At 46.4% G+C, this 23,458-nt stretch overlaps 2 protein-coding genes across 3 annotated transcripts in view; both read left to right on the top strand.

Annotated features, from left to right (window-relative positions):
• The window catches only part of LOC135368307 (frequenin-2-like), a 177,201-nt gene that overhangs the window by 56,890 nt on the left and 96,853 nt on the right, over window positions 1-23,458 (top strand). The window contains exon 1 of one of the 2 annotated variants that reach the window (XM_064601497.1): window positions 6,941-7,113. The exons of the other annotated variant lie outside the window; for it this stretch is intronic. Within the exon in view, the coding sequence (XP_064457567.1) occupies window positions 7,050-7,113 (64 nt within the window). The 5' untranslated portion in view covers window positions 6,941-7,049. Of the gene's footprint in view, window positions 1-6,940; window positions 7,114-23,458 lie in introns of those variants that run through there. 2 annotated transcript variants of the gene reach the window in all.
• LOC135368305 (protein GPR107-like) overlaps window positions 1-23,458 on the top strand; it is a 151,175-nt gene that overhangs the window by 95,564 nt on the left and 32,153 nt on the right. The window lies entirely within an intron of this gene.

The following is a 23,458-nucleotide window of genomic DNA, read 5'->3' as shown; positions in this document are numbered from 1 at the left end:
TATTTTGGAGACTTGTTTCGTTGATTCCCGTTTTACTTGGATGCACTGCTCAGACGGGTATCATCCAGTCGTTAGCAGACACTGAACAGAAATGAAATCAATCAATCAATCAATCAATCAATCAATCAATTAATCAATCGAAAGGACATTCGGAACCGGGGAGGGGGAATATGTAGAAAAAGGAAAGGTCAGCTAACGGAACGACCAGCGGCATGGCCGACCGGGTTAGGCCTTCCCTCTCGTTGGCGGCAGCCAAGGTCCTGCTGAAGACTGGGAGGTGGCAGGTTCGAATCCTACCACCGGCTGTGCTGTCTGAGGTTTTCCCTGGGTTTTCCGAAGATTTTCCAGACCAATGTCTGCAGAGTTCTCCTTGAAGTCGGCCCAGGACGCATACTAAACCTCCTGTCCCCCACTCCTTCCTGCCGTCGTCTCTCCATCTGTCCATATCTGTACGCCGCTCATAGCCACGGTTGCTTCGCGGCGCTAACACCGAATTTATAAAAAAAAAAGCTAACTAAACGGATTTATAATCTGTTGTGGGAAACGAGATGATTCGAAAGAGAAGTTTCCTTTTCCACAAACCCGTCCTAACGAAGGAAGCATCTATGAACCAAAAGCCATCCCAATTAGCGACTGTGAAGCTTAACTAGGGAACGGATGAGATTTGCATTTATCAGCACTGTTTTAGACACTCGCCCGTCACAAAAGCCTAATGAGCTGGCGACCCGGTACACACGCACAGAAGATGAATTGATTATTGAGGGCAATGGTGGGTTCGTTGCGCTACAGACGCTTATTAGCGAGTTTCAAAAGAAAGGGCTCGAACGCATTTTAGACCGAAAGAAATGACGTCGTTGCCTCTCACACGTCGAAAACGGACACCTCGTTTTGGGTCTTCCGTGTGCACTCCATTTTTTTCGAGTCCTGTTTGTTTTAACAGCGCGGGACCTCAAGGGTGGCTGGCGAACAAGAATCTGCGTGATCGTGTCGTCTGCAACAAAATTAACAACAAGGTTATGATACCAAACAACAACGACATTATTTTAACAGAATAGCGATGCCAATTATTTTTACTACTAACGGGTTATGTTTTTAAATGTCGACTTTTTTTATTTTTTCGTTTGTTTTTCTCTTGTCAGTCGTAGTTGGTACCCACAGCGGCGCTGCATGCGAGGAACACAACGACAACTTTATTTTATTATTATGATTGAAGACTTTCAACACTAGGGGTGATACTCTAACCCAGGCGCGTTCTGATATATGAAAACCCTATTCTGTGAGCCGCGCGCGGGGAGACGCTGCTGCATGCTTTGTAGCGCTTGCGTTTTGGTCCCCAATTCTTTTGTCATACTTGTATCCCCCTGAATGTAAAACTCTATGGACGGAAAACATCTGAAAGACGCGTTTCCAGCCTTCATTCATGTACATTTTACAGATTAATGTACAAATTCATCATGTACATTGACTCAGCGGCGCAGAAAGTGACGCACGTGAAATTAAAATCTTATGAAAAAGGTAACATTTCCTTGAGTCTGAGGAACACACAATACGAAGAGGACAGCACAAGTCTTGTATTGCCCACTTCGTATTGTGTGTAACTCAAACTCAAGGAAATGTTACCTCTTTCTACAGTGCGCACAGCTCGCTTACACCACTCTAATTTGCTCTTTAAAAAAATTATCCCTGGAGTGCTAACTGTGGCATAGAGAAATTCTTTTAGCTAGTTCGAATGGCGCCTTTCCTAGTTTCTTTTTTCTTTTTTTGCATCACAATGCAGAATGTTCGGTTAATCGAGTGAACTATTCCAGATATTTTTATTTAGGCTGCCACGCTCGGCAAATTGCAAAAATTCAAAATTAGCTGTAATAAACGTAACGTAATAAAAAAAGGACTGCGCGGAGAAGCACGACACTGTTTTGTGCGTATATTCACCTGGTGTGAGGTTAGGAAACTAGCCCCTTCTGCGCCAAAGCGATAGAAATCACTATCATCATCAAGAATGGACCCTGTTTTAAAAGGACGCGCCACCCCACAGTTTTTAATGGAATTCCCCATTTATAAAATAGTATTGCGAAACGAGAAATATGTCATTTCTGCGGAAAATATGTCATTTCTGGTACATTTCACCTATTTGCAGTGCCTAATGAGGCTATGTTTTCAGTGAGTTCCCTAGAAACGTTCCTACAGCGTTGAGAAGGTGGCCGAAAATTGCATTTACCCGCTTCATTCAGTTCTCTGACCAGTCACAAAATAAAGATACCTCAAACGAGAATTGTATAATCTCATTAAGCGCTAGAAAAATCTATCGCAAATGCAACCATATTTCGTGAACGATGGAGCAATCAATCTCTTCTACCAATTTTTTGCCAGCTATGGTGAGTCGACAATCCCCTTTAGTATTTAGGCGCTAGGTGCAAGGCGTAACGTAGTCCCATAACTGGTGCACAACGGCGTATTAACATAATCCCCCTTTCGAGCGTGGCTGGATAAACAAGGATGCTGTGTATACGAGCACCTGAAGGGAGTCGTGAACGGCAAGGAAAAAGAAAAAGAAAGAAAGAAACGCGATATGACAAACAGAGCGAACATCGCGACATTGAAGGATGAGGCAGGGACGTGTTTCTTTGTTTGTTTTTTTAGGGGCAGGGGGGATATGAAGATTTATTGAAGAAAAAGGAAAGGTCGGCTAGCTATTCCAAAAACTAAAAAAGAGAGAAGGTGTGTTTTGGGTAAGCTGCGCATGGGATGGTTATTTCTTGTTGTTAATATAGATTCTAGACATTCACTTTGTATTCGCAGTGTCACACAGCCTGCGGTTATATACTTCCCTGTATTGCCACGTGCACCCCAGCTCAATGTAATTCTTTTTGTAAAACTCTACAAAAAAAAAAAAAAAAGAAACGCACAAACCGCTAAAGAAGTAGAATCCGGAGAACGATGAGAAGAACGCAATGTTTATGACACGTTGTTTAGTTACTTTGCATCTACTCACTGACTTCGAATTAAAACCCGTTCGAAATTGCAGAGAGAACTCAGCGCTTGAAGTTGTGCAACGAACTTTGCATAAATAATACGAAAATAATTATTCCACAAATAAAGATACACAAATCACATGACCAAAATTTGTAGTCTTAGCTCGCGTGACATGCGATGATGCTTACGATGATTACACCGAGATTGGGAGGTGACCCGGGTTCGAATCCCGTCATCGGCTGCGCTGTCTAAGGTTTTCCCTAGGTTTTCCGGTAATCTTTCCAGACGAATGCTGGCAGATATTCCTTTGAAGTCGACCCGGGACTCAAACTAACCCCCACTCATTTCTGCTGTCTTCTCTGCGCGCTCGTAGCAGCAGTTGCGCCGTGGCGCTAACGCGACCCACTTACAGAATACACACCTTTACTGGTTGCATTGAACCCATTGCGACAATCGGGTGTATCAAAACTGCGCTAAAAAATAAGAATTCAGTTTTTTGTTTTCAAATGTTATTGGACAACACAAGACGCAGTATACGGAGCATTGCTATTTTTACTACGCCCTATTCAAAGCGCTCTATTATGCATTACTGAGCATTCAACACCCGTATTTGTGCGAGAGCTCTTAATCTTCGCGAGTTCTGCGAATTTTAAGGGTCAAGGAACCGCCTAGCAAGGTTTGACACTTCGAAAACTATGCCTGACTGCCGGTTGTAAAGGTTACCGGTAAGATTTGAACTTATTTTACATACAACACAAAAGCCTGTGCAATGTTGCCTTTGTCAAATGTGGTAGGGGGTTACCTCGGGCTCATCACGATGCAAGCTAATTAAGCCACGAATTTTGGCGCCCTCAATTGGTGAAATTTAATGGCCGCGAGTATGTGCCGTATGCCCGATAGATAGTAGAGATTAGATTGTAGATAGTGAGAGATGATGATGGAGATGAGGATTCAGGTGATCAAAGCAGGGTGGAGAGGCCTGTTGATGAAAGGAAATCACAAAGGTGATGAAGACTTTGGTGCATATGAACGCTACTGGACCATGGGCCCAGCACCTTGCCTATGATAAAGGGGCGGAGGTCGACTGCATACATTCCGTGCTGCAAGATCTCGCGCTCCCGCTGGTAGTCAGGGCAGTCCATAAGTAGGTGGTGCAGGTCAGCGCACACATTGCATGAAGCACAAAGGTCCGATGGCGCACGGCCAAGGCGCTGCCTCATAACTGTGGTAAATGCAACATTCAGCCGCATACGGTGAAGAAGTGCGTAGTGTCGCGAAAGGCGATGAGGAAGCGACACAGAGAGAGAGAGACGGATCCATTGCGTCGAGCAGGGAGTAGGGTGTCATGTCATGCAGCTACTGTGATCTCGTCTTGCCTGCAGAGATAGCACACGACGGTCACCTTTGGGCAAGATGATAGTGGGCTGAAGGTATCTGATGACCCCGTAGGGCAGTCTGGTCATCCTCTTCATTGACGGGTGTGCATACATGACTAGGTACCCACTGTAATACTATGTAGTGGCCCAGGTCCACCAGCTCCTTGTAGGATTCAAGCACGTCAGCAACAATGGACATGAGAGAACGGCGATTGCCCATTGTTGCGACGCATTGGGGAGCAGCCGTTGAGTCTGTGTTTAAGATCCATGGTCGAACCGAACACTGCAGAATCTTGCGCACGGCAAAAAGCAAAGCATGCAGCTCAGCACATGTTGACGACATCGGATGTCGGGAGATACGGGAGATACGAGTTATGTCTTTGGAGGGAATAACATTGGCGCATGCGGAGCATTTTTTTGTAAATGAGCCGCCCGTAAAAGGAGGAGTAACGCCTGCGTACAGGTCGCTCATCATATCCAATGTGAGCCCCTTGGACACACCTGCCGCAACATCATTCTTTCCCTGCAGCCCGTGAACGAATAGGGAAGCAGATGGTAGAGCGAGGGTCCAAGGTGGAGTTGAACGCGCATGGGGCTCAACTTAAAAACGTGGCAGGTCAGGCTTCAGTTGTTGAATGCAGGACCAGCACTTGTTGGGAAAGCTTCAGCAATAAAGGATGCCGCCGGTGATGGGACAACAAACGGAGATAGTGACGGCTCGTCTCATTAAAGCGCTGGATAACGAGCGGAGTCTCTCTCGCTTCTGCCATGACCAAGCAAGCATCCGCTGGTCTTGGCACGCCCAGACACACACGAAGGCTACGTGCCAGAAGGCACTGAAGCTTATACTCGGAGGATGCCGAGATCCCGTGTAGTACTGGCAGGCTGTATAGGTGCGGACCACGTACCTGGGCTCGATGAATGGCCAGGAGAGATCACGCATCGCAGCCCCACCTAATGCCAGCAATGTGTCGCACTATAGCAATCCCCCCTAGAGAGTTTCGCCCCTAGGCCCGCTATATGTCTTCTCCACGAGAGTCGAGAGTCCAGCGTAACACACAAGAACTTGCATGAGTTGGAGTACTGGAACGGTTGTGTTGGAGCTGTCCATATCGTCTTTCTGTGGCTGGATGGTTCCACAACTGTGGATAATGCTGAACATTTTTTCCACATATCAAATAGGTTTGCCTCGTGTACTATCACTGCATGCCAGTTTATGGTTTTCATTCCTGAACTGCGGTGAGCTGCGAGGAATTGCAGAAATACGTTGTTCATTTTTTGCTGTTCGTGTTCTAGTTTTCCCCAGAAAAGGAGCACTGGAGTACACAGTTTTGACCACTTCAGGGACAATAGCTTTTTTTCTTCTTTTTCTGCCTCGTTTAATCCATTATTCACTGCCAAAACTTGTAAAGCTCCTGTGCATTAAAAAAAAAGTTCTTCTCGGTGTACAGTGCTAGACGAAAGATCGCTGCGGCGCATTCGGTGGTGGTGCCTGGTGACGGAAACTGCATACAAACATTGCACTTACAAACAGGTTACTGGGTTACTTATGCTCATGACTAAGTCCGTACGGTACCCCTATAGTGCACCTCTCATCCACAGTGCACTTCCATCTCATCAGTACCGTTCATCCTGCCTGTACCTCACCCTTCAGCTCCCATCTCCCCCTTCCTTTTCTTTTTTTTTTTTTCGCTATGGTCGTGACGATGCCCACTCGAGTGTGGCCAACAACGGCAAGTTATTTCGCCCCCCCTCCCGTACGGTCCCCTTGAATGCTAGCGTGCCACACTGATGAAGGAATGCGTCGGCGCGTGCTTTTGGCCAGCACTGTACATCGAGGAATGCTGTGTCAGCAGGAATGGTGTGAAACATCAACATCATGAAAATTGCGAAGAAAAATTCCATTCTTTATTTTCTTTTGCACAGGGGTAGGCTTAAGTGTTCTGTTTCAAAGGCGAAGTTGTAGTAAATAACTCCTGCTGCACGAGAGAATAAAACGTACCCTGAAATTTCGGAAACAAAGTGACATGCGGTTCGCTAGACTGAGATGTATGTTCGCACATATACTTGCCAAAGTAGTCGTGCTGTAATTGCGAACTTATTCCCGACGCATTTTCAGTGCATCGGCCCCGATACGGAAACAAAAACTCTGGTTACCGCGCAGCCATATCGCACCCTTTTGGTCAATATTTTCCTCTTATTTAATGCAGTACGGACATAACAGTCCAGTACCGCCAGCAGCCGTTAAATATTAACTGTATATGGGGAATATCGGCACCATATAACCTGCCTACGACCTACGTTACCCGAATATTAGAGCCCGAATGTAAAAATGAGATGGCCATCATCCGTAATTGGTCCTTATGCCATCCCTCGGTATCGCTCGCGAGCTGCGCTGTCGCGCTGATGGTCGCGTAAAAAAACGTCGATCGCGCTGGCCTCTCCCTCTTTCCCATAGAGATATTTTCTTTCCGGAATACGATTGGCTCTCCTTGGAGCTACGTAGTCGTGACGTACCGAAGCGGAGCTAGAGCCCCTGCTGCGTACGAGGGGACGAGGAATTATAAATAGACAACGCTACGCATCTCCGGTCGGTGTGTTCCGGGAGCGCCGCGCGGGCTCGTGGCTTTTCGCGCGTTTTTGTTTTTTGACCGCGTGCGTTCTTTTGTGCACCGTGCTCTTTGCTGCGGAGTAGCACCGATGGGAAAAAGGAACAGCAAGCTGAAGGCCGAGCGCTTGTTTAAGTTGGTCAACGAAACCTACTGTGAGTACAACATGATGCACGATGTTAGTCGTTGTGACGGTGTGGTCCTGAACCATGTGTATCTCACTAGTGTAATAGTAATGTGACATGCTCTTGCACGTGCTTCTGAAGGGATTTGTGCGAATTGGCGTGGTTATATATGTGCAGATTGAGTAGCTGTCTTGTGGGCCGGCTATTTTTTATTTTATGTTTCCTATAAAGTTTAATGTAGTTATGTCGCCAGCTCACTGGCACTCTTTTGACAACGAACTCGTCGGTATTATCTTCAGCCGAACATACGCGGGTTGTGTAATTATTGTTGTGACGTGTTTTGTATTGCACGCTTTCCGCGGACTTCCCAGTATGGGAAGCCGTCCACAATGTAGAATTATGCGAAGTGGTGTTTGTTAATGTATTTGTAGCCGTGTTCAACCATCAACCAACGCATCAGACTGTATAATAGGTGGTGCTTCCGCCACGGTTGTCTGGAATCGCCTGTCAGTAGTTCTTGCAGCCCATGTTTCCTTGGTTGCCATCGGAAATGTTGTTCCAATATTGTGTTCAAAGAAAGACCGTATGCTGCACGTGTTTATTACTCACAATAAATTATCTTGGAACACCTGGAGATTTGAGTTAGGATAAACCACAGGGTGCTGCTTTCAGACAAGCGTGTCGCATGCAGTATACATGCGTTCTTGTGAGGTACGCGCGCGCTCTACAGAAATGCACCTTACCACACGACACCATCATTTAGTAAGTCACAAATTACAAGCTCATCCTGTACCCTCGAGGAAGCGTACTATGGCTTGATGACCATAATTATGGTGATGACCAAGCGTTGCGACGATGAGTTGGCTTACATCTCCCTCAGAATTAATGAGTTGGTGATGGTGATCTTGCGCATAGCTATACACGTAAACGGGATCCCGACCGTTGATGATTTTTTTTTTTTTGATTGCGTGTTAGCGCCGCGAAGCAACTGTGGCTATGAGCGACGTACAGATGTGGACAGACGGAGAGAGGATAGCAGGAAGGAGTGGGGGACAGGGGGGTTAGTATGCGTCCTGGGCCGACTTCAGGGGGAACTGTGCCGACATTCGTCTGGAAAGTCTTCGGAAAACCCAGGGAAAACCTCAGACAGCACAGCCGGCGGTAGGATTCGAACCCACCACCTCCCAGTCTAGAGCACGACCTTGGTTACCACCAACGAGCGGACGCCTTAGCCCACTCGGCCATGCCGCTGGTCGTTGATGAAGAACACGGCAAAGGAGGACGTGCTGAATGTCCCCTAGTGCGCCACAGCTAGAAAAGTCCTGGGAGGTATTTTTACTCGGTCTGTACAGCTTGGGACAAAAGTTTACGGAACACGGCGTTGGCGTATTTCTTCATCGGAGCGGCCCCGTCATACCTGCCAGGAATAGCTTGAATAAGAAACACGTGACCAGCTGTTCTCTCCATCTTTTAGTATGTGTGTCTGCTCCCGTTTGCTGCTAGGGTGCTGCTCAAGTGGAGAAATGTCACATCCCGGTGTTCCGTAAACTTTTGTCCGAAGCTGTACATCCTGCGAGCCGTATGCCGCATTCAAGCCAACAAGGCGGAGTCGACGCGAGTGATATGTTGGCGTCGCGAAGGATTAAAAAAAAAAGAAAATGGTAGGGCGAGTAGTTCTCAAGTACTCATGTAATTCTGAAAGAAACTCGCAATACCTATAAGCAATTAATCGTTAGCGAATTGCTGGTAGGAGGAGTTTAACATCAGTATGAGCTGACGCTATGCTATGACATACGTAGTTGTCGTGGGCATGCGAGAGCTGTAGCATCTGCTGCGTGATTTCCATTATGTGATGCCGCTGAATCTAGTGTAAGATGCCGTCATGTTCAGCCGGCAGCACACGGTGAAGCTCATGGTTTGGCGATCGCAGTCGAAGTGCAGAAATGCCTTCAAGCGCAGCCTTAAAGTTCGATCGAGAAATCCACCTGTGCTGTGGACGAGATTCCACATATTACTGTACGTTGACCATGCCCTGAGTCCCTGCTACCGTGGACGAGGTTCGATAAGGCAGCTTGAACGCACCAGGCTCAAAAGTTAGAAGCGTAAGAAGCGTGTGGTATTGTTGTTGTGGTGGTGGTGGTGATGTTATAACGATGTTATAAGGATGTTATTGTATGCGGGAGTACCGGGAGAATCTGTAAGGACCGCTTCCTTCCTCTTTCTTTACTTCTTAAATGTTCATTCATCATGAGTGAACTAAACGGCATAGTAACACGACGTCTCTGCACCTGGTAGAAGATGCCCGCACGGCGAGTGAGGTGCATAGCTTGTACTGAAGCCGTCTAAGGCAAAAGTTGATGTTGGCGAAAATAGGACAAATGTAGTTCTGTAGAGGAACTGTTGGAATGCTGAAGATGAGTGATCAGAATCCGTTGCTGCAGTCATGCAGGGTGGAATCCGGTTATCTTTCTACACTTACGCTGCATTTGTAGTTGACCTTTATTATACAGATGTTTTATATATACACATGAATAGTGAGACATTTGTTTAATTTTGCAGAGGCACTTTGTTACATCGTTTGAAAAAGTTCCGGAAAAAAGGCTTGCGATACTATGTCTTTACCATTTGGATCTTTATCCTTGTGCTTTGTCTCTCTGCTTTCATTCCTTTTGAATACCGTCACGGCTTTGAATCCCTCTGTTTCCTTTTCTAGATGTGATCCGAGCTTTGCAGATGTTCAGTCATGCCCTCTTTGGCAGTCATGCATGGAGGCATGCCCAGCAAACATGTCGGTATGCCGTTTCCTGCGCAGTCATAAGAATATGAGGAATCCTTTTCATACCCTTTTGTCTTGCTGTCGTTTATACATGAAACGTTTTCGAATCAAAATCATGTTTTTATCGTATATCTACTTTCGTAAGTGCTTCTCTTTTTCTTTCAGTTTCTTTGTGTGGCTCTGAAAATTTTTGTCTAATGCAATTCTCTTCGCGAAACAACGCAGAGTATATCCTTCCTTGGAAAATTCTGCAGCGTTAATCCACGTCGCATGCCGCTGTTCTTGGTGTTTGCCGTTAATACTTACTTAACTAGAACAATATTTCGTTTCGTTTCCTGAACTTATCTATAATAGGAAATATATTTTTTAATTACAGACAGTACTTTTTATAATGTCACATAATGTCTCCGCGATGCCTGGCGCCAATTTACGATTTCCTTCATCTAGATCAAAGAAAAAACATCGCTTTTGCCGTCTGAATATGATTAGACTTCATTAGCTTTAATGACTCGAGGGACTGCGCGATCTCCTCATTATTTCCGCATGATTTTAATTCGGCCTCTTCCCCCCAGTCAACCTTAATTCGACTGCGGCGAACTATTTCAAATTACCTAATTGTCCGCGTGCCTTGTTTGAGAATGACGCTGTTTATTGTCTCTGTAGTCCCACTAAAGTAGTAGGAGTTGGTTTGGTTTGGATATGCGAAATCTCACCCCGTTGGGACTAACAACTCCACATTTTTTTTTCTTTTCACCTCTAATCTAACCGAGCCTTGGCTTGGCGGAAGAAAAAAAATAAGGAGTAGTAAGCAGTCTTGCTTGGTAACACGGTTGCTTACAGACGAGCTATTTCTTTCGGTAACAACATGAAAACTGGAACGACTTATAGTATGAAACTTTTCATAACGTTACTCATCTCTTTTACGAATCAAATCAAATCAAATCATCTCCATAAAAAAAGTACAGTCCAAGAAAAGAGGAGTAGCTCTAGTCCTTGTGGTGACTAGGTACATTAGTTGTCACAACCATTTGTCGCTTTTGGGATTAAGTACACGCAAGTGTATGTCATGTTTAGAGACTACTTATGTATTTACTATCGGTACCCTACAGGTCCACAAAGTAGCATTGTGTAGGGGAAAGGAGCGATACATGGGAAGAAACGAAACTGCTACACTTAAGCAACTTAAAAAGAAAGGTGGTGGTGGTAGTGGTGGTGAAAGGGTTCGCCGTTGTCGGTCTCACAGAGGTGGGCCTCATATGTCTGAAAGCCTTTGTGGAAGACCCAGGAAAAAGAGAGGTGGGGGGGGGGGGTAATGGCGGGATCTGAAAAAGAGCGAAATGAAAGGCACACAAGTCACAAGTCAATGACGAGTAATGACCACTCAAGAAAATCAGATAGAGCATTTGAAACTGTATCGCCAGAACAAGAGACGACAAGGTCACGTGGAAGATTGTGGAGTAGTTTTCTTTTTTTTTTCTTTTTTGGCAAAATACGAATTAAAAAAAAAACACAAAAAAGGACTTTCCAAATTGTAAGGTTTAATTTTCAACATATGGCTCGTAAGTAGTCGTTACGAGGAATGCTAGGTAAATCATAACAGATGTCTTTATAAATATATATAAATAAATATAGTGTGCTGGGGTGTAACTTTCGGAATCAGGGGACTAAAATGGGAAGTACTTCCCAATCTACACACACTCTGTCTCTCCCCCTTATCTCCCCCCCCCCTTAGAGTACATGACCACTTATGAAATTGACGGGGGACCGAAGTCAATCCCTCCAGTCATCATAATTCTGTCAAGCCTCTGAGAAGATTCCGCTCCTCAAACTTTCCTTGTGCTGTTTAATTCAGCAGTCTTCAGCAAATGTCTGAGCACGGCTTGACGGCATTGGTACGCATTATGCTGCGCAACATTTCTCTCTGTAGACTGAGTTTTTTTTTTTTTTTCGCACGAGTCGACCCTACGTTGTAATATTAGCCCGTCGTGCTTACGGATGTCCTAAGCCACCCTTGCGCCATTAAACTCCGAATCATCATCATCAGCTTACGGATGTGACGCGTTGCACAGACGTGGTTGTCGCAACAGACTAGAAACTTTAGCGGAGAAGCGAAATATGCCGGAACGCAATTCGGGCAGTACTTCCACTTGACACGCTTGCTCAACTTGGAATTATAATGACATTCCATTCCTTCCTGTGACTTCTGTCTGTCTGTCGGCAAGCCCGCTGCAGCCACGCTTGAGCGCGTGTGAGGTTGCTATGAAAAAAAAAAGAAAAGATGATTACGCTCGTGCACACATACTGCTGCACAGTCTAGTGGTGTGCTGTGGTCTAGTGGTGTTCATAGAAACTCATCCTGGTCTGCGGATAGAAATATGATGTTTTGAAATCCGTATGAAATGCGGATAAAACCGGGCACATCAGCGGTATACGCGAGGAAATAATGGCATTTTATCCGCAAGAAAAAAGAAAAAAAAAAATCAGCGCCTCTCCAGAGTTTTCCTATAAACACAGTGTCCAAAGTATGTTCGGATATGCTAGATATCTGCACTGATGGCGATGCACAGATTTCAACCAACGCGTTTGTGGATGCGGATCTTGCATGCGTGAATGTCGTGCGGATGCGGTACTGTCAATCCTACATCCACACTCACTTCTAAGTCACAATCAGCCTGGTTCACACACAGGGGTTAAGCAAAAGGCTAACTGTCCTTATATCTGCACATCTCCCCCCTTTTTTTTCTTTCTCACATCATCATAACCTTATATCTGCAGCCCGATATCTGTATCTTCAGTTTTCATTCAGCCCAGTTCACAGAATGAAAGAAACCCCATTCTTTTTCTTTCTTTTTTTTCCCAGTGAATGTTGGTTTTGCGTATCTGGCACTTTCGTCAGATGGCTTCATCTTGGGCGCGGGTCGCTAAACACGTGGATATTGCACCACCATCCTTTGATTAAACCGAATTACATTTACTGCCTCTTCCGCAAGTATGGGCAGAGCCTACCGTATAACACGAGCCTTTCACCCGCATGATGCCAGAGGGGGTGCGACGCGCAGATGCGATATTATCCCGACTAATTAAAACCTCGTGCGACGAAGTGAAATCTGCAGGTTAGGAGGTTCGCGCATGCTTCCTGCTGCACCGCGTCGCGGAAATTACGTGAATATTGATTTGATAGAGCCGATCGTATATAGTCCCGTGTAATATTACGCAAGCCGTGACGACGCCACGGATCCTGCCTCGGTATAGCTCTGTCGTTAAGGTGTTGGTTTGCTGAGCTCTTGGTCGCGGGTTCGATTCCGGCCGTGTACGGTAGCCATGTGCGGGAGGTAGGCTCCAGCACTGTGTGTCGGAGATATCCGGAAATTCGATTTCCGGAAATCGGATTTCAGGAAATATTATTCATTTGCCTCTTTATTAATGAGTGCCATCAACAGCCAAAGGCTGGATAAGAGAGTGCACTTAATGCACTCTATACAACGAAAATAAGTAAAGCTAGAGAAGGTAACAAAGTTATACCCCGTCATTACTGGCAGTTTTGAATGATCATTGAAACCAGTTACAGTTGAACATGCGCGTAGCGCCACCAAGTGTGGAACGTGTCAACTTCTCAATGATCATTGGATCCAATGCTCCTTGACTGCTTGACACAATACACGCTAGGTGGCTCTATGTGCACGTTCAATTTGCGGTAGTGTCAATGATCACATGAAAGTCAAATTAAAACGCCTGCAATGCAACTTGTACGGCACCCCTGAATTATCGCGTCTTCATAGAAATGACGATATCTTGCTCTGCAATCTAGTTCAATAAAAGCTGCTATTTAACCGCAGGTGAAAGCGAATGCACCTGACTGACGTAGAACAAACTTGTCGTTCTGCAGCTTCCAGAGTGGTACATGCCCAAGCAGCACAATGTACTGAAAGTCGAGTGCAATATGGGTGGACGGATAGGTGGAAGGCCTTGAACAGACTTGTGACACTAAAGAACATTGATGAAACACATACCGGCCACCCCTGTTGCACTCGACTTTCAGTACATTGTGCTGCTTGGGTGAAACCGTACAGGTGAAACGAGGTTAAGGCATTCTACCTGCCCATTTGCAATCTTAAACAGGAAAAGCATGTCAGTGCGTCTTGGAGGGCAGATTTCAGTGATTTCTTGTGCTTCATACGGTAGAGTTTCTATGTGGGTCTCAGACACGTTCTTACAGTGCTGAGGAGATGACAAAAAAATGTCGGTCCACTCTTCGTTCACTTTTGTGAGCACTCACAAAATAAACATGCCTCAAACGTGCATTCTAATCTCATTAAGCGCTAGAAAACCGTACCTGAAATCAACACACCCAACATACACTTCATCTGCGTGGAGTCACCTAATTCCTACGCGATCTTTTGTCAGCTATGGTTAGCCGGGAAGAATCGATAATATTTCAGATTCGAGCTAAGTGAGACGGTGTAACATATAGTTGCGTAGCAGGCTCTGCTTGCGACACACTTTTTTTGACGACTCACCGATTTTGAGTTGCATTAGAATTGAATGATTTGATTGAAGTATGCAACTGGGTCTTGTGAGGCTTGTGTTGTCTTATGTTTAATGGTCTCCTCCACTACAATGTTATTTGACTTGCATCCCACTGGGAACATTGATAATGCAAGTACCATGCGTTCGATTTCATCTGGTTAGGTTGCAATGTCGTCTTTGGTGCCCCCTCCCCTCTGGTGTGTGCTTTGATGACGTTATTCACAATGATAGCAAAGAGCGCGCAAGCTCATGACACATTCCCCTCTGTTTAGGAAATTATATTACCCGACACTTTTACCGTTTCGACTACGGAGAACGCAGTGGCTTCAGCCGCGCATGATTCACCCGGCCTGGATGGCACTTGACGATCGTGAAGGACTTCCTCCGCAATTAGCGGAGGAATCTGAGCATTAAGGTTCCGGGCTGTCAAACGAGTACGCAATTTCCTTCTGAGGCGTACAACGCTTGGCTACACTGGGCTCAAGAACTGCTTGTCCTTGTCCGGTTGTTCCGCCATGTTTCAGATTAACCCACGTGTCCTGCACCTTCTTGCTTGACACATGTTTAGGGACAAGAGACGTTTGTGGGATGTTCCTGTGAAACGAGGTGGAGGAAATATTTTTACTGTTCTTCTTGCATGTATTGACAGAATGGCGTAAATGCAGGCTAGCTGGTGGATAAATTCCATGATAGGCAAGCCTGAGCGATGGGCAGGACACGTAAACAGACACAAACACGAAGGCTCGTGTTTGTGTCTGTTTACGTGTCCTGCCCATCGCTCAGGCTTGCCTATCATGGTTCTTGCATGTATGTTAAATGTTCTAAATGCGAGTTTTATTCATGACTATGCATCTGTATGATAAACATCCAGCGACTTCAGCACACAAAACCCTTTCTGCACCAAGGTTTTTTTTTTATTCCGTGTCAGCGCCGCGACGTAGCTGTGGCTATAAACGGCGTACGGATGTTGAGAGAGGACAGCGGGAGGGAGTGGGACACATGGGGTTCGTATACGTCCTGGGCCGACTTCAGGGGGAACTGTGCAAACATTCGTCTGGAAAGTCTTCGGGGAAACCCAGACAAAACCTCGGACAGCACAGCCGACGGTACGATTCGAACCCACCATCTCCCAGTCTTCTGCGCGACCTTGTAATCCAACGAGCGAGACGCCTTAGCCCACTCGGCCATTCTTGCTTTTGCGCCAAAAGAACCCAAACATCATCATCATCATCCACTCGGCCATGCCGCTGGTGTGCAGAGAACTGTATACTCGAGTTACAATTGCACCGGCTTGCGTCCGTTGAAGTACAAACGAGAACAACGTGATACTTTTTACATCGCTTCGTGTACGAGCGAACCTTGTCCTCCGAGTCCTATACTACTAAAAAATCTTCTTCTGCTCAGTATGCTTCACGCCGTCTGGGATCCCCGCATGAATCCTGACGGTTTCGACCGTTTGTGGACGCTCGTAGAATTTCAAATGGTGGTTAGACGCAGAAAACGTTATCCTTTCTCTGTAAATAGTTTCCGTCGCATTCTACACACTATAGCGCATCTAAGGAAGGGGAAACGAAGACGGAAAGAATTCCCTAAACGTACTTTTTTTTTTTTATCTCGGTGGTATTGCTTCGCTCTGTTCTGTCTTCGTAGCCTACTTTCGTCCTCGGTTTCATGCATACGGAACAGCCACCCTCGCCCGCCTTCACTATTTTCACTTTGGGAAGGATGCCACGAACATCTGGCGATGTTGTTACAATCGCTTCCGTTCCAGAGGCGCGCGCGTTGTGTAATAGGCTGCAGTGTCGCCTCGCATGTATCTATCGTTGTTGTTATTTCGTAATAATTACGTAATGCAGGACACCAACCCCAGAGACTCGCCGTTACTGACCCATCCGGTGTCCGTCCTGAGTTTTCACCTTTCCTCAGATTCAAGGACATGTTCCCATCTAGTTCACAGCAGGTCGTTCGCTTTCTTCTACTACATTCTTATATGTCTGGAACAGGGACTGCTCTTCGTCTCAGAAGAAGTACATATAGCAAGACTGTTGTCCTTCCCAGGACAAACAGACCCTTCTCGAAATATCGGCGGCGTACAGGGGCTCCTCCCTCCACCTTCCCCCGCCGGTTCGCTGGATTTTCTACCTTTCTATTGATTGATTGATTGGAAAAAGAAAAAGTGAAGATTTTAGTCCCCAAACACTGCCTTTCTGTTTTCCCTTATCTAGTACCATCGTCATCTAGCATTGAGTAGAATGTTATTTACCAGCTCCCGTGGCACAGTAGTTATAGGATGATCGCTTTCCACGCCGAGACTGGGAGGTGAGACGGGTTCGAATCCTGTTACTGGCTGTGCTGTCTGAGGTTTTCCCCCGAGTTTTCCGACTTTCCAAACGAATGTCGGCACAGTTCCCCATGAAGTCGGCCCGGGACGCATACTAACCCCTCTGTCCTCCACTCCTTCCTGCTGTCGTCTCTCCATCTGTCCACGTCTGTTCGCCGCTCATAGCCACAGTTGCTTGGCGGCACTAACACGTAATTAAAAAAAAAAGAATGACTATGTATTATCTCTCAGCTGATCAAGGTTTGCGCGTTTGTTCGTTGCTGACCTCCATACAATAAACTTTTCGTGGATATGATGATTGTTGAGTCCGAAGATCGATAAGGTGGTTATCTGGTATTAAATTACTCAAAGAACTACTCTATGGAATTACCCATTTCTTGATGTATGGGTCAGAAAAATACCGCGCTTGACCGCGTTGGACCGCTGATGTCATTCGACGAAATCGGGCCGCGCCGATGGCTGCTTTCTCCGTGCGCATAAAAAAAAATGTGTATATTGGGTCGTGATAGGCTTCTTGATGAATGAGACACGGTTTCGGTCCATTTTAAATGTCACTCCCTCGTTCCTTCAAGGACCGGCATCAGAAATTCCTGGGCTCTCCTCGTACACTCTTGAAAGCGAACTAAATTAAAGAGGACAAAATGAAAGTATTGCGCTTGATCCGTCCTACGTAGGCTGGATGACTTCCGGTCTGCTGATTGGACAACTCCCTCTCGCATCCTTCACTTCCCGTGAGGTGTTTCGCATGCGTAAAATAGGAGTCCCTTCTTCCTGCAATTTATATGCAACGGGGATTCATTTATTAGCCGGCTTCTGCGATGTCTTCTACATGACGTTGTTCGACGTGGAGATATCTTTAACGAGATCCGCATTTCGAGAGAAAAGCAGACGCCGCCTGCCCGCCAAGTCGGCGACGTAGCTAAGCCCTGACGGCTCCGATGGAATCTCAGGAAGGAGGAAGCGGGGTAGTCTTTGCTTTCTAATTATTTCCGTAAAATGAAGTTAGGTGGGATGGTGGCATGATTTCTCAAGATTGATGAGCGCGATATAGAGTCTGGCAGTATTTGAGGGCAAGTTCCAAGAATGGGGTAGGGGGATATGTTGATTATTACGCGAGACGCAAGACTACGGTTATGAAATTCCTTTAAAAAAAAGAAGAAAACAATAGCTCTCTTCGATCAATGTCGTAAATGTAATGTAAGCGTTGTTGCTTTTCCTTTCTTACCTTCGACGCATATCACTAGGTATATCAATACGAAGATCGTTAATTTGCAGTATGTCACAGTGTAGTGACAATAATTTACTACGTGTTTCGAGCCCGTGTCACCGAATAGACGCAACCGGCCGCGTTTTTGTTTCTTCTCTAATACAGGTGGGTCAGCAATGGTTCCAACATCGTAACGCATCCTACGTACACGCTAAATATTTACAAAACACTAAACGGCATCCAATATCGAAAGCAATACTTCATTGTTCATTTTACGAGGTCCTTTGGGGCAGACCTTCACGGGGAATGCCCCAGGAACAACGGCGCACTTCACCGTGAAACGTGATTTCTACTCAACATTGGAACCGAAGCTTAGACAAGCACTCGCATCAGACACCTGAGCTAAAAAGCGCACCTCTCCATGGCCATCCATTTCTGCTCACTTCATCGGAAACATTTCACCCAATGCGTGGTGGTGGTCGTGGTGAAAAGGTTCGCCGTTGTCGGCCTCACAGAGGTGGGCAACGTCACGACTAGCGCTCTAGGGGGAATGTGCGTCCTGGGCCGACTTCGAAGAGAACTGTGCCGAAAGGTCTGACAGCGTCTGAAGACAACCCAGGAACAAACCCCAGACAGCACAGCCGGCACCAGCATTCGAACACGGGTACCTACCAGTCTCGACGTGACCCAACCCAACCCCTCAAACACACTTACGCATTTCGCCCAGCAATCTGTTCTTTCAACCAATCACAAAAAAGGCTGCTATACGTACTCAGGGCGCAGATAATCCGTGTCGCTATGCGAACTGTCGCATCTGTCCCGAGTTTGTGTCGGCCTGATTTGAGCAGAAACAATAGCCGAAGGCAGGCAGTGGCAGATTAGTTCCGCGTCCCGCGTGAAATCGATTTACAATGCGAAGCCCAATGGTTCCGAGCATCGATCCTGAATGGCGTGCACCTCCTCTTCTCTTGCGGTTCGCTCTCCTCTGGTTTCACATTGTTTTCTTCGGTCTGTACTCATCGGGGCTGTCTATCGATCCAGCAAACACCTTTTGTGAGGAATATTTTGTATTTGCCCTTATCTGCACACGGAGCCGTTATTTTGGGCGTTGAGTAGCCCGAGCTGTGACATTGATTTGCGCAGGTGAAAGGTGTACATCGATTCACGAGGTGGTGTGGCTGCTGCTGTCAGGTTGGTGCTCCGATGGGACTGGAGGTTCGTTCCAGAGGGCGTGTAAGACAATCGAATGAAAGAGGGACGATGGTTTCCTGTACTATTTGAGCGGTGTCTGCGCCCGGTATAGTGCACGACCTACTAGATTATAACGACAACGTCACAATCAGAAAACTCTATGAGGAGCCTGTCCGCACGATCCGCCAGGGGCGCTACTGATCGGCACAATACGATTGGACGATGGAAATTTGAATTCTGAACGCGCAGAAGCGTGTGTACGACTACCGTAGCAGACGACAGCGATAGCCCCTATGAAAACGCGTAGAATGATGATGATAATCAACCTCAGAATGAAACATCTGTGGAACGTCCACCGCTTGTACAGAAATACTAAGGTAAGCTGAAGTACAAAGTATTGTAGAAGTTGAGGAAGCAATAACTGGGACGATCAGAAGCGCCACCGCTACCTTCCAAAAATGCGGCGCATAGAAGGGGTGCGCCTGACATGGTCGTTATAATCTAGTAGGTCGTGGTATAGTGCAGTGTCACTATGCTGCAGACATATGGTACGACGACGTCAGTCATGCGAGCATTCCAATGACCATTGACATGAATAAGAATTGAACTCAATGGCCATTGACCGCTGCTACACGGCCATTTTCGATTGCCGTTTACTCCGATGCTCGTCGACTCGATGGAGGTTCGCGAGATGGCATTGTGGCAGTCGAGTGTTCTAGGAAAGAAACACTGAAGTGCTGAAAAACGAACAGCTACTCACTGAACAAAAAAATGCGCGCAAGAGAAAACTAACAACTTAAATGAAACGTTATGAAACATCAGGTAAACAGCCATCACATGTCGCTGCCCTCGCAAATTTACTTTTCTGCTCTCCGCACAACGCACACGGTCGTACAAAATGTATATTAAAGTAGCGGTTACATGAGTGACATAAAATAGAGAAGATTATGCCCTCATATTATCTCGTCTAATGTATATTGTATAGCAGGGGTGCCAAAGTGGCGGCCCCCGAGCAAAAAACAAACTATTCGGCCCAAGCTTCGTGAACGGTCGTGGCGTTATCATTGGGCTCTGTATTTTGCAGTTTAGCTCGCGTTAATTAGGATAGAAAACTGTTGACTCTGACCTGTTGCGGCCGATGACTATTTAACTAAGAGACGAGCGGGGCAAGTTGGGACATGACGACAGCGAAATCGCAAAAGTAACACAAGGACAGCCAGGGAACGTCGAACTTTCAACCTCTAATCATATGATAGAAGAAGGTTTAAAGTTCGACGATCCCTGTCTGTCTCTGTGTTGCTTTCGTCGGTCTTCGCTGATGAGTCTCTAAACCTGCCCCAGCGTCTGATCTTTTACTTGATTAATAGTAGTGCATTCCTACCAAAATTTCTGAGCAAGCCCTACGTGGCCGATTTGTACTTTCAATGCCACCAGAAACGGACCGGTTCAGTCGCAGGCTTGCTGATCTCCCGAGTGAATTCGAGCAAAGGATCTTCGAGTGCAGGAGACTTGAAACGGGGCTGTTTGGCTCACCGTTTTCCGCAGTCGTTGACGACGGCCCCGATTATTAACAAATGGAACTGATTGACCTGTAGTGCGACACACCGATAGGAACAAGTTCGCTGAAGTTGGTGCGGCCTCGTTTTATTCTTACGTTGGACGAAAGTATTCGAAGATACGTATGTTGTCGCGGACAAAGTTGTCCATGTTCGGTAAAACATGCGTCTAATAATAATAATGATACAGCCAAACTCCTTTACAACGAAACTAAGGGGACAGCAAAAAAAAAAAAAATTCGCAGTAAAGGTATTTTCGTAAAAAAGAATGTCCATTATTGGGCCTATAGGGCTCCAGCGGGACCGCAAAAAAAATTGCTGTAGTGGTGTCTTCGTTAAAAAGGTGTTCGCTATAAAGGAGTTTGACTGTAATTCGTGGCTTTACGTCGCGAGACAGCGTGTCAGCATACGTCCGCGAGCAGGCGTTTTCTGTGATAAACTTGAGTACGTAAAAGTTACGCTCATGCGCTCACAACTAACAAACGAACATGTCAACGCAGTCCTTAAGATTGCAATTGCGCAATCACTTTCACAACAACGCAATACTTAAAACAAGTGGGGGGGGGGGTCGAAGTAGCTTGCCGTTGTTGGCCGCACTCAAGTTGGCATCGTAATGACTATAGCAAAAAAAAAAAAAAAATAGTGGGAGAGGAGAGTTGACGATTTCAAAGTGAGGCATAGGCAGGATGACTGATACTGATGGGACGGAGGCACACTGTAGATTAGAGCTGCGCTAGAGTGGCCTTTCCGCGAGGCTCGTTTCTTGGAGAAAACGCACGAGGCCGCGAGTTTGTGAAAGTCGTTCTGCATAAGAACCTTCGTGGAAGACGACGTCCCGTCAGTATGCCAGGCCTGGCGTGGGGATGGTGTTTCACGCATAGCATGGTATACGCGGTGTGCCAAGATTCCTTATGACACAGCAAATAAAAGGGGGGGGGGGATATGTTTATTGAAAACAGAAAGGGAGGAAATGTTAGTCAGGCGGAGGCTGACTTGCTATTGCTTTAAAAACAGAAAAACAAAAACAAAACACACACACACAAAAGGATTGTTGACCCTGTGACTGAGCAACGCTAAGTAACCCAGATATATACATTTTATGTCGGTTTAAGTTCTGTGTTGCGTCATCTATATCACAAGCAGGCTACCGTAAAGCCGTGATATCGTGATATAGCCGGCGTAGTTGGCTCAATGCGGCCCACGGACCCCAGTGAGTTCGCCACCTCTGATGTATAGGATGTAACAACAGTTCTGCACATACCCCAAATGCAGTTATTAGCGATATCGTCATTGCGACCTGCGACCGCGAAACAAACACGAAAATAGCGTGTCCACATCCTCTGTACAACAAGGCTACAATGTTCCATAAGAATGATGTCGGCAGAAAAGAAGCGAAAGAATCCACATGAAAATCACAGTCAGATCCTTTTGCCTCTTCTCGGAGTTTCTCTCTGCTCGTTAAAACGAAGTAAGATAAATAAAGCCACCCATTTTTCGGCGCTTGTCGGCCGAACAGACAAAATCGTTTTCGCTCAGTGCTTTCTCCGAGAATCGAAAAAATGAGCCTCCGCTCAGCATTTTCCCTGACTGGCTCCATATAGAAACGCACGCAGCTTTATAGAGGAAATGAGAAAAATCACGCTTGCACCGCTTTTTTGTGTGGAGAAAACTACTCTTCACTAACAAGACCCGTTCCTTTCCTGGACACACACACACACACACATACATTGGATGATGATGAGGTGGACGATTCACCGCCGCTGAGGCGGTACACTGCCCTATTGCGCATTGGGAACGGATGAGGGAATGATGATGATGAGGGGAGCACTTTCAGAGATCCGTCACCAGACCGGTGGAACGCAAGTATTGTGCAAGAAGACGAAGGCCTTGCATCTAGTGAGCAGCGTTCGACCACGGTCCGAGGATCTTCGCGAGGTCGAACGGCCGCTTGTCAGTACGTTGCATAAAAACTTCCATCAGTGCACGCTCGTAGTGATATTGCCCGCTAGCCAGGATGACGTGGCACAGGTCGCTGTGCACTCCACAAGTGGGGCAGAGGGAAGACGAGGCGGAGTCGAGACGGTGTTTAAAGGCAGGTGTAAAGGCAACTTTGAGCATCATGCGGTGGAAGAGTGCAGTAAAGGGGCGCGATAGTCTCGGAGGAATTACGAGAGAAAGCGTGGGGACTACATCTGAGGGAAGGGAGTGAGCTATGTCGTGTTGCCACTGAGCCCGCATCTTGGGGCCGGTGAGTGTCGAAAGGAGGTGTCTTCGGTCGCCCGAAGGCATCATTATCGGGGAAAAAGCTGCGTGCTGATGGGCGCTCAAGGCGGCTCTGTCTGCTTCTTCATTATCGCTGATGCCGACATATCCGTGGATCCTTTCCTGGAAACTCAAATTCCACACTAGAAACTAAGCACAAAATCGAAAAAGTGGTGACAGACCAGATGAAGGGAGCTGCACTCGATGAATTCAAGCACCGCGCTATCAGAACAGCTTCCGGCGGTCTGTTGATTTCCGAAAACATCGTCGAGTGGGACAGTGTTTCTTTGCAGTGCACTTGTGAATTGAAAAAAAATCGCAACACGAAGGGTCATGGCCTTTCAAACATGCCTCATATTTTGTGTATCAAATATCGCCGTTTGGATCCTTTAGTGTTGCACGGAAACAAATCACAGCCAAAAATAAGGAACAAAACGTAAAGCAGCCTTCACCTGCACACTCCCATAGATGCCATGTGCAGAGTGCGTGCAGATAAACCCCAGTGGCACTTGCAG

Source organism: Ornithodoros turicata, chromosome 9 (genome assembly GCF_037126465.1).
Source record: "Ornithodoros turicata isolate Travis chromosome 9, ASM3712646v1, whole genome shotgun sequence".
Classification (NCBI taxonomy): Eukaryota; Metazoa; Arthropoda; class Arachnida; order Ixodida; family Argasidae; genus Ornithodoros; species Ornithodoros turicata.
This window is presented reverse-complemented; position numbering and strand designations above follow the sequence as displayed.